Source organism: Drosophila gunungcola, assembly GCF_025200985.1.
Source record: "Drosophila gunungcola strain Sukarami chromosome X unlocalized genomic scaffold, Dgunungcola_SK_2 000056F, whole genome shotgun sequence".
In the NCBI taxonomy this organism is placed as follows: Eukaryota; Metazoa; Arthropoda; class Insecta; order Diptera; family Drosophilidae; genus Drosophila; species Drosophila gunungcola.
In genome coordinates, this window is record NW_026453195.1 from 66,559 (window position 1) to 78,931 (window position 12,373).

The following is a 12,373-nucleotide window of genomic DNA, read 5'->3' on the forward strand; positions in this document are numbered from 1 at the left end:
ATTGTCGCTAGTCAAAATAAGTTTATTATAATAATTCGGTGTCCCAACATGTGTAGCAATAACTTTTCCGCCGGTTCTGGATTTGGGCGGCATTACAAATGTGGCCTAAACAGAATTTATGGCCCTTGTCTAGCCGGATCCTGAGGTGTGAATGAATACGCCCACCGATTTGTAACATTCAAAGGCAGTTATGGCGAATGCCGAGCAAAAGCGATATCATTAAGTCAATGCCAAAAGATTCAGTCAGTTTGGTATGTTATTTTAATAAAAAGCCTAATGCAATTTGTTAAAGCTATAAAAAGATAAAACAAAAATTAGCTTAGTTTAAGTTTTAATGAAGGGAAACATGTTAAATGTTTTTGTAATTTGAAAATTGCTTATTATAATTTTATTTGCACAACAACTTTTTAAAAATATATATATTTTTGAATTTAAAGCCTGATTTAATAATCTAAGGTATTTCTTTTCTTTAATCAATCACAACCCCTCATTTAAGTTAGTCCACTTTGAATGGCTTAAAAACAAATCCCAATTATAATGCCAACGATTTGTCACATTTAATCTAACAGGAAGAAGTCGAAAAAGTGTGATTTTGCTTTTAACAAAATTAGCTACAAAATGGACATAATATTTTCGGTGAGTAATCAACCCTTTCCCCACGGTTTCTTTACATTTTTCTTTGGCATTTTTGTTTGGCAACGAACCCTTATCCCGAATTCCCAGCCCGCAGCAGACAGACCCTTGCCCGCAGTAATCTATCAGAAATTCAGTTAGCCACCGGCCACTGAAAGAATCCCATCCCATGCCAACCCCTTTTATCCTCGGTCTCATCTTCAGTTTCAGTTTCAGCTTCAGCTTCAGCTTCAGCTTTAGCTTTTGCAGATGTAAATGTGAATTGTGCACAAGCTGGGCAAAAACCAGCAAAAAAAATTTTAACTTGTTGTTCAAACGAGGTCAAGTGGGTGGTGGCTTGACTGCCACGCCCCCTGCGCGACCGCGACTTGTGAAACATGATTTTGCTTTTTATGCTTTTTTGCTAATTTGCTTTCTGCATTTCATATTTTCCCAAGCCAAGGGCCAGCTCCGACCGGCCAAACAAAGAGTCGCCATTTGGCCAGGCTGAATATAGCCCACCACCGCCATCAGCATCGTCATTAGCATCATCCTCATCCTCAGTCTCAGTCTCAGTTCTAGTTCTAGTCCCATCGTCATCATCATCATCATCATCATGATATTCGGGCTTTCCCCAATGATCATCACCAACTCTTTGGGTCATACAGTTTTATCAATGGCTTTTGCCTTGAGTTGACTTTATTTGGCCACGAGTAAGGTTCGGCGGGAAGTCTCCAGCCAATTGCCATTTGTTTTGTGGCCCTTTACTAATCGTAAAACTCTTTTTCATTTTCATTTCCATTGCCATTCGAATTCCGCTTTTCCGTTAAGCTTTCGCCTTCGCCTCTTTAAATTCACATCGATTGGTGTTAAGTGAAAAGAACGTTTTGCAGTATCTGAATCTAATGGAACTACATAGCTGTTGGTATTTGAAAATATTTTGCATTAAGTGGGATGTGCGAAGTAAAAATGTTTTTAGGAGTATTGAAAATATAATATATAATTTCAAGTATTTTCAAAAATGTTTAGGTATTCAGGTGATACCTATATTGAAATATATTATGCCTTACTTGGGAAGAATGAAGTAAAAATGAAAATGAAAATTATAAAATAAAAATAGTATCAAAAATGTATAAATTTTTAGGTCATACCTATAATATAGAGTTAAAAATTAAAATTGTAAAAAAAATCCATGATGATGACGCACACACACACAAAACACATTGCCGCAAACAACAAAGTAACACTAACACAAACACAACAAAGTAGTAAGTACTAAGTTAAGTCAACATTAAATGCTAATTTAGTTTGTTAGACACTAAACTGGAACGCAGAACACACATCTAGATCGATATCTTTATCTGTATAGATATCGAGATCGATGTCGATATCGATAACGGGATGTTGCAACTCGAACTACACGATGTTTTGTTTTTGGTGGTGACTGTACTGTTTGGCTAGCGCTAGCGCTATCGCTATTGCTATCGATATGCAATGAAAATGGCGCTAATGCAAATAAAAGCAACAATACAGTAAGGCAGGCGTTAGTAATCACTAGTCAAGTCAAAAGGGTTAACGAAACAAAGTATACTGTACCGCACGAACCTCCCTGTGGAAAGAACTGCGAGTAGATCACTTTGAAGGTGTCCTCCTTGACGACGCCCGTCGGGCACTCAGCCTTAAATCCCCGGTAAATTCGTTTGATCTCGTCCTCCGTGAAGCGGGTGGCGCGGCTCAGCGCACTTAGCGAGTCGGGCCTGTACCGTGCCGGCGTCTCGAATTCCTCCAATTCCGAATCTGCAATTTAAAGCGAATGACTTAGTTTTAGTTTGCTAAGACTTAAATATTTTGTACACTTTGATATGGTCTTAGTTTAACTCTCACTTTTCTTGTTCCGTTTTTAAGTCCTCTTAAAATGAAATGGTTTCTATGCAACGTTTAGGTATTAGAAGATTACAAAAACAAAAAATTGATAGTTCAGCGGTGTTAAAAAAAGATAATTAGATCTGGGTTCTAGTAATCTAAAACAACAAAAGCAAAAAAGTGTAAACTTAAATAAAAGTAGAACAAAGTAGTAATAATAAGATTATTAAAATAAACCTAAATAACTTTAGCCATATTTAACGGTTAAGTAGTAGCTTTCTATATTTGTTTTTTTAGCTTAAGCACATTTTTCAAGAAAATTCAGCTTTTAAGACCTTTCTACCCAAGCACAAAAACTCACGAAATATTAAAATCTTTTAAATTTGCCAGAGCAGCTGTCTGATGTACGGCAAATCCACAAGCTCCACAGCATGAATATGTTCGTAGCCTGTGGGGCATGTCCTAGTCAGGCCTGCTATTGCCACGAAACCCCCCTAGAAAACCCCTTGAAAGTCCTTCCGAAAACCCCCCGTTCAGCACCCCTCTTTTGCCCCCAAAAAGCGACACACGCGATTCTGATCTGTTGAGTCGCTCGAAGTGTTTGAATTGACTTGCCAGTTGCCTTAAGTATCTTGTACTTTGCCTGTCGAAAGTTTTCGCTTCTTTTTCGAGTCACCTTCATGGGCGTCAAAGGGGGTGGAGGCGGGGATGGAGGGGGTTTATCAGTGGTTGCCCCTAAAAAAGGTAAAAGGCGCTTGAGTTTTTTGTTCCCTCGGCCTCACTTTGACTTCGGCGTCGACGTGGTTTGCTTTCAACGGTGAGTGGCAACAAAAAAATGTTCTTTGTGGCGAAGGCGCCTCAATTTTAGTTAATTAAAAGTTTTCACCTCACACACAAACACACACACACACGCACAACGACTTTTTTCGGCTGCACTTTGAATATTTAATGGCTTACTTCTGGAAGAGGAATAAAATGGGAAAAGGTAAAAAGTTTCAACATATTAAAGACTCGTTATTAGATATTGAATGAGTCAAGTTAAGGTACATAGCAAAAGTTTAAATTTGAAAAAATATTCTATGAAAATATTGATAGCATAACATAACATTTAGACTAAATTTGTTTATTTACAATAATTAAAAGCCAATAATCAAATAATGTTTGAATCAAACATTAGTTTAATATATTGTAAGCATAAAATCCTACGACTGTTAAAATAGTAATTTTTTTTAATTTATAAAACTATCTTAAATTTAAGTTTAAAATTTTCTTGAAGTGTATATGCAGTGGAATGCACACATAGAGAAATTTCGGGGAGTTGAGCTCACGCGCTTGACAAATGGCTGCTTAAAAATGCATGAAAGGAGGCAGCAGCGGAAAACGGGAGGAAAATTCAGTGCGTTATGGGGTACGGGAATTTCACTTGGCAAGGGCGTTGAATTGTTGGCCATGCTAAGCGTCCAAAAAGCAGGTTTTCACCTAGGAACAAAAAGAGAAAGGCAGGGAGAAAGTAAAGGGTAGAAAAGGGCAGGGGAAAAGTGGGAGGTGGGAGGTGCGAATTGGGTGGCTGGTGGTCGCTACATTTTAGTTTGCAGTTGTCGCTGCCTTTGGCGTTCGTTTTTAATTTGCTCGCTGGCTTACGCCCCACACACGTGTACAAATGCATTTCCATTTTAGCCAAAATTGGAGAGTCAAAGTCGAGCTTTTATATATTTTATTTCTATTTCGCACTTACCCACCACGCCGGGCTGGAATTTAATCAAAAACGAAAAATCTGAAGGCAAACAAAGTAGCTTTTGACAAATTAAAAAATATTAACCATATATGTATGGGGTTTCAGTGAGCCAGAAGCATACAATTTCTCATAGTTGAACTAATTTACTTCAATCTTTGGGTTCTTTTCGGGTTTTTTCTTGGTCCTTTGCTGACACTCACTTTGTCTTTTTATGGCTTCCTTTTTATATCTTGTTCCCATTCCCATTTCCATTCCCATCTTTTCTCTTGTTACACTCGAGTGGATTTGCATTCGCATTCATTTGGGGTCTGCGTTTTATGTCTCTGGCATCGTTTGCATCTTTCTCACATTGTGAGCAAAATGTTGACGAAATGCATTAAGTCTAATATATATTCATGTGCAGCTGGCATCTGACGCTTTGTTTGGCTTTAATTTACCAAAAGTTTTCCCTCAATTTTTCTTGCTTTCCCCTGCCCTGCCATTTGGCCTCCTTTTTTTTATTCTCCTCTGCTTTTTTTTTTTTATTTTGGGGCTCTTTATTATCAGCTGCTGGCGCTGAATTTTCTACGTAAATGTCTAAATTATTTGTGCGACAAACAAAACGGTTTGTGTTGATGATGCGACAGCTGTTGGGGAAATTCTAACAAAATAAATCCCAAAACAGCGCCCAAATGCAGGCAACACTTTTTTTTGCGGCCACTGCTTGCTAAACAGGGTGAGCGGATGTGAAAGCAGTGCATGCCAGACCGACTGCAAATGTGAATTTATCAGATAGCTGAGATTTATTTAACTGATGATTAGCCAGCAAACAAAATATTAGCTGCAATGACAATTTATGTGGCTTTTTTTACATTTCTAAAAATAGTGATTTATTATGGTTTTTATATGAAAATAATCTGTGAATGGTTTTTCTAAATATACAAAACTGAATACTATTTTATATGTATTCTGGTCAAAAATGTTTTACTTTAATAAAATAGGTAAATTAAATTTAATATGTCTAAGATAAGTATTTTATATCAAATAATGCAAGCGATTACCCATTATTGTTTGTTGTAAGCTTGTTTATTATATAAGAATAAAGCAGTCTTTTAAAAAAAAACCACTTATATTTTTAAGTATTTAAACTTATATTTTCCTTACTGAGTACGCGCCTCTTCGAGTGTTGCCCCTAATCGCTTTTTGTGGCTTTGTTTTGGCTTTTATTTCGATGCCACCTGCTAGGGTCAAGGTGTGAAAACACATGCCTCATTTAGTGTGGGCGGCGGATGCTGGGGCGCAGGGCGGAGGGCGTGGCAGCTGTGGTCTGGCAATTGGCAAACATAACAATAAACAAGAGGATGACAGTGGCAGGGCATTTGCGGGCAGTTGGTGCGCGGATTGCCATTGTTGTCCGTGTAATTTCAGATAGGGCACAAAACAACCGAACACAGTTGCAATTGCACTGCCATTCTGCAGAGCCCCGCCCACTTATTTGCCGCCCACCGCCCACTTACCTCATCTTGCATGAGTTCGCATAATAAGTTCCTGTTTATCTCGACTCGGTTTTCGTTTGTTTGCCCAACGCTGACTGCATTCGCTTCTCTTACCCCCTTCCCCTTTGCCATCTCTTTTTTCAACCCTCCCCCCGTGAGTGTATGTGTGTGTGAGTGTGTGTGTGTGGCTGCCCAGGTGTCATGTTTCCGTTTCCGCTGCAGCAGCAATAGCAACAGCAACAGCAGCCGCCAGTCAAGTGCAAATATTTTTGCATGCTGCACCTCACACACTAACAAACAGCTAGGCCCAACATAATAGTGTAGCCAGCAATAAATTAAAAAATGAGATAAAAATTCTGATAATGATAATTAAAAAGACATATTTATATATGCAACAAGAAAGTTTGAGTCACAAGATCCGCAAAATACAAAAACATTGCTGGAAATGTGAAAATACAAATACATGGAAATGTGAATTTATCAGAAAGAAATGATTTATTTAGCCAGAAAAAAAATATTACCTTAAATCATTTTTGCTTATCATTCTAATTGAAGTTGGTTCATAAAATACTACGCTAGTTTTCTAGCTCATTCATAAGAAGCTATTTTATTAGAGACATAACTTTAAAAACATGTATGGGTGTGACTATATTTATGTACATAAGGTAAATGAATATTAAATTAACTGTTTTTTTATTTTAAAATTTTCTATTACCCTAGAAAATATTTTAAAACTAAAACTTCACTTGCGATTATAAAATAAACTAACACTTAAGGCTTGTTTGTCACTCAACCTCTTGATGTAATTTATAATTTCTGTTATAAAATGTTTAATTTATGAAAAAATTTTGCTCAAATGTTGAAGAAAAACCACTCCTACTCGTTTGACTGCGATTGTAAGTGCGGAAAGTGAAAACCACAGCCACTACTACCCACTCTTGGGGGTGCGGCATCGGTTTTTATTAGGTATGCAGTGCAGTTGTTGTTTCTGTTTTGTTGTACAGTAAAAATATTTGCTTTCGTTCAATTTCAAGTGTGCGCCATGTCGATAAGTGCCAGCGACTGCAGTTTTTCCAAATGTTTACCTCGCCAACAGCCACGCCCCCTCCTTTGTCAACTACTATAAAAGTGCAAATTAATAAAAAATATATATATAATATTACTTGTAGAAAGCGTTTTCTGAGCAGTATGCCTTTGAAGATGCGCACTCAATCGAAGCATTCACAGATACTCTCTCACACACACACGCACACATATGCAGACATGGAGAAAGCGAAGCATCTCCAAATGCCGTTGGCTGCTTTTACAGCTTTTCTTTTTTTTTATCTCTGGGTTTTCCGCTTTCTTTCTGCTTTTTTGATCGACAAACCGAACAAATAAAAGATTCGTTTGAATATACACACTCGCCGCATGCTGAAGAGAATTCAATTTTATGCTGGCCATTGCAGATTTATTGGGTTTTCCCAAGCAAAAACTTTCTTTTGTTATGTGCTTTAAAAATAAAAATTAATTGGTGAGTCATGAAAATCGTTGAGCGTGTCAACTGCAGTAAGGAAATTTGAAATCAGAGTCTTATATTCAAATGTATAAGTATATTTATATGCTAATACAAAAATCAACAAGTCGGTTTTTCAAGGAAAAAATATGATATTATGATAGATTTTATATGCAATATTTAAATGTTGATATGTAACATAGTCCTAGTCAAAAAATACTATGATTTCTTTCCAGATGATTTATCGTATATAACTAAGCAAAATAGTGAGCCCAAATACATGAAACACAAATAAATCTCATAACAAAGAAATTTCTCAACTTTAAACGGCACATTTCCTTTGTATTATTATAAATTATGCTCGTATTCCTAAATTTTAAATGCTCAGCGCCTGCGACTTTATTTAAATATTTATGAGCCACAAATTGGTGCGGCAAAAGGACTTGTGTATTTTTCAATACACCATAAGCTCTGCAGCCTTACATTTTAAAGCCTCACTTCAAGCCAGAGGATTTTCATTTCCTGGGCTTAGCTTGGCAAATAGTATATTGTTTAAAGAAATTTGTGCTTTAGCTGCATTTAACATTACCCCTCTTCTTTTTTTTTTCGCCAAGATGAAATCCCACTAAAAACAAATTTATCCACACATGGACAGGCCAACCAAAAAAAACAAAAAAGAAAATAGGAAAAATGAAAAATAAGAGGGAAAAAATAGAAAATAAGGCGAGTAAAAAGTTGGACTGCAAGTTTGCCGCACAGACAATGCTCCGACACTTATCTCATTTAAGTTCGTATAATTTTTTCCTCCTCAGGCGGTGCTCACACAAACACACACACACACACATATGCAATGAAAGCAGTGCAACATTGTGCCATGTTTTCCATCACATTGTTGCAACCTTTTTTCGTTGGGAAAATGAGAGGGGGGTGTTAATGAAAAAACTTTTTCGGCTTTTACTTTGTTTTATTGCGCATTTATGCGGTCGCGATTGTTGGATTCGAGTTGCAGTCGCTGCTGCCTCAGACAATGGCCAAAACAAATTTGTGGGGGAGTGGCCGTATCCTTACACCTGCACACCCCCAGATTAACACACACACACAAACAGCCAGATAATGTGAGAGCCGAATTGCACTTAACTCATTTACGGCCGCGTCGAATGCGCTTAAATAAATTAAAATGTGGCAGGCCCTGACACTTAAATGCATATGCACACGAAAGGAAAAGCAAGGCAAGGCAAGGCAAACAGGCAGCCAGGCATCTTAACCAAACTCCTAATACCCTGGAAAACGAAAATAATATTTAATTTACGATCTTTATACACTTCAAATCTTACAGTACAGTTAAAACAGTGTTTCCTAATTAAAATGCCTTTGCAACCTTTAAATTGGTTATTGTAAGTTAAGCAAATTTGATTATAGGGTATGAAAATTTTGCATTTATTTTTTTTTTGCTAATTATATTACTCGATGATGCAATTTTATTTGAATTTTCCAGCAAGAATACCAAAACTGCACTTCCCAGTCCATAACTTGTCTTACAGAGTTTTAAATTTTTTAATTATATTTAAATTTTGGTGGGCAAAAATCAGTTGTGGTGGCCAGTCAATATAGGTATATTTTGCGGATTTGGAACAACCCAAGCAGGACACTTACAGTGCATTTACAGGGTACGATCGCTGAGCTGCGGCACAGTTGCCACTACTGGGGCGACATCCTTGCACCTCCTGCTTTCGCTTGGCTGGCGGTGAAAGGCGAGAAAGTATGCCAAGAAGCGGGTAACAAGAGACAGCCAAACAAAACTGTGACACAGGAGCTGGGGGCAGTGGACAAGCAGGTCTCAATGGACTTGATGCACTTAAAGCATCGCGGTGGCCATTAAAAATTATATGCAATAAGCAGCAGCAGCAGAAGCAGCAGCAGAAACAACGAGCAAACAGCAAATAATGAAATTATAATTAAAGGCAGAGCCAGAGCAGGACGAAATACTGGCAAGACCATCAAGTGTACAAAATGAAGCGACCACAAAATGCAGACAACGAATTCAATTACCTTCCAAAGGCCCCATCCTGCCGGTAAAAGTGTGGGCGAAAGTGGTGTGTGGGCGTGGCGTAATGAAGAAATTATGAAGTGCATTAAAGCGCAGAAGGGCAAACGGGCAAACAGGCAAACAAAACCGGGCCCAAAAGGACGTGGAAGGAAAGTTGTATACACTGATTGAGCTGTCCCGACGATAAGGCAGCAGAAAAGCGGGAAAAAATTAAGGCAAACAGGCGATGGCAAAGGACAGAACAATAAAATGCAGCCAGCGGCACTGAAACCAACAAAAAAAGAAAGTAAAACAGTGAAGAACGAAAGCAAAACAGCGAGGAAAACATTAAGGAAAATTCCGCAGGAAGGGGAAAAACCAACGGCGGAGTATGGAGTAAGCCAATTACCAAAGCCAAAACGAGCAGCGACTCCAATTTATTTTCATCCTACACATACACACAATAATTGTCTCTGTCATATTTTAATACCCTTCAAGGAAAAGGTATTATTTCGAGAAAGATTTGGTAGCTAACAAAAATACATTTCATTAATGTTATTTGTTGACAAGAATGGAAGCAAGCTTCGGCTTGCCTTGCATGTCGTTGAGCTCAAAATATGATATCGATCATTTAAGTTGCGGAAATATGAGTTCTCCATTTAATTTCATCTCTTTAGTTAAATAGATAAATATGTCATACTTCTATGTTTGTATGTTATTTTATTTACTAGACATTTATAACTTTCTATCTTTTAGACTACAATTTCTAAATATTTTTTGTTTTGATCATTTCGCGAACCAATATGTTTATTTATATAGAGTATATCGGAAATTCAGGAATCTCTTCCTGGAATATATTTTTCTCCTTATTGCAACTTTGCCTGGCTTGCGTTTGCGTTTGAGCTTGTGTATTTTTAGGCTTGCCAGGAAACTCGGTGCTGATCCCCTTTTGGGACCCCCATGAACTCCCTCGTGGCCCCTGGGCACCCCCTTTTCATCTTTCACCCTTCTCGCACTTAATTGAAATGCCTGTCGCGGCCAAGGCTGACGAAGGACCCTCAATGTCCTTGACTTTGGGCCTCGAATTTGAAGCCGCAGAACGGCGAAAAACTAAATCGAATTGGGAAACTGAAAAACTTAGATCAATTAGCGTGGTCAAGTACTTCAATTAATGTAGGTTTACTCTTTGTTTATAATATATAAAAATAAATTTAAGAGCTTATAACATTTATAAGTTACCCCTAGGTAATAAATTACTAAGTTCTTATTATAAACAATTGAGTAGTTCAATTCTGAGAGTAAACACTTTAAATTAGATTTAATTACACAATTTTATATGCTATCAATTATTTCGGCCATTATATTAATGCCATTTGTTCACAGTTAGCTAACAAAACTCCACCACAAATGCTCGTAATTTCGCGGCCAACAACTTTCCCCACTAAAACAAATTTAGATTCAATTTGCATGCGCGTTTTAAACTCAATTAAAGTTTTAGGCCTTAAATAACATTTAAATGCCATGTCATTTGATAACATAAACCAGCGATTTGTTAGGTGGGGCGAGTAACGAATGAAGTGCCGAAATTTGGGTGGACTTTGGGCGGTAATGTGGGTTGCTTGGCTTTTTTGGCTAGATGGTAAATGGTGGATGATAGCAGTCGCTGGTTTTGCAGGAAGCCAACTTGTCATTCATCAAAGTTTTTCAATAAAACTTTTGCGCCGCTTCTCAACGCTGGCCAAGCTGCAAATCCGTCGCCCATTGCGAAAGCCGAAAAAAGCATTTGGGGGAAAATGTGGAGAAAGGCAAGGCGAGTGAAATGCAAAGTTCCCGTAGTCCACCCGTCCAATTTTACTCGAGAGTTTCGATTTCCAGTCGATGTTGTTGTCTACTACTACTACTGCCATTGTCAACAGTTGCCCATGGCCATGCCCTCTGAGCCACTGCCCCAACTTCCATCGGAATCCACTTGCTACACGGAAATGAATACTCTTAACTCTAAAGCCTAAATTTTAAAGTCCATTGAAAAACTTGACAAGACAGTTAACTTATATTGATAATTAAATAAAACTATAAATATGGTTTTGTTAACTTTTTAAAAGTCATTTTCAATGGTTTGACATTTTTTTCCTTCGATCATAACCAATTTCGGTCTTAAACTTTTGTTGGTAATTAAATATCATTTTTTTAAAGTCATAAATTCTTATATTTCATGTTTTATTTTTTGATCTTGAATATGTTGTAACATTATTTTTTTATACTTTGCGTGTTAAAATTAAAATTTCAATTGTGTTTTAAGCGCAGCTTTATTGTGCCTTCTAAAATAATTATTTTAATTACATTAATTTTGATATGATTTGTATGTCTGAAATGCACCTTCAATTTCCCCCTGTGTGAAGCATTCATTTTGAAGCACTGACAAACAAATATTATATTGTGTTCCATATCGATTTCCTCTTTAGCCGCTCCTGCATTCAATTTTCAGGATGAGCCATGCAACTTTTATGTTGAGCTCATCATTTTGCCAAATGCTCCATGGGGCAGGGAATGGAAAGGCGATGGCGATGGAGATGGAGATGGCGATGGAAAAACGGGCGGGAAAATCGGGTTGGAAAAATACTGAATGGGAGGGAGCTAAGCGGAACAGACAAAAACAAGATTGGGGATTGGGATTGGAAAGCAAATTGACAAAAGAAGCTGCTCGAAGGACTCGACGGCTGAGTGAACTGCCAAGGAGCAGGACCAAAGGGTATGGGGTCGCATAGCTGAGCCGTACACAACCAATGCAATCTAGAGTTGGGAGCTCCGTCAATTTCCATAATTAATCATGCAAGACACAGCACACACAAAAGGGTTAAGCGAAGGCTTTTGGGGGTGCTCTTCAGATCAAATCAAATCAAATTGAAAAGTAACAATGCAAAAGTTTCACTCGGCAGTGGCAATCACTCGACTAGTCTGCAGAAAAACTTATCCTAAGTTGATGGATTATATGCTGGCATTTTATTCATTCAAAAGAATAGAATTTGGTCATGCATATACTCTGAATTACTCAATCAAAGGAATAGAATTTGGTTATACATATACTCACAAATATCAAGCAATTTAATGATATTATTTTTATTTTTTCATTATTTAACTAAAGGGAAATATATATATTTATGCAGGAA

At 37.5% G+C, this 12,373-nt stretch overlaps 1 protein-coding gene across 14 annotated transcripts in view; it reads right to left on the bottom strand.

The window, feature by feature from the left end:
- LOC128261131 (uncharacterized) overlaps positions 1-12,373 on the bottom strand; it is an 88,663-nt gene that overhangs the window by 16,296 nt on the left and 59,994 nt on the right. For 9 of the 14 annotated variants that reach the window (XR_008268225.1, XR_008268218.1, XR_008268217.1 and 6 more), the window contains one exon: positions 2,209-2,409. Coding sequence is in view for 3 of the 14 variants with exons in the window: in XM_052994617.1 (XP_052850577.1) it covers positions 2,209-2,409 (201 nt within the window). In the remaining 11 variants the exon portion in view is untranslated. The remainder of the gene's footprint in view (positions 1-2,208; positions 2,410-12,373) is intronic. The other 5 variants (XR_008268226.1, XR_008268222.1, XR_008268224.1 and 2 more) reach the window with 1 other exon arrangement.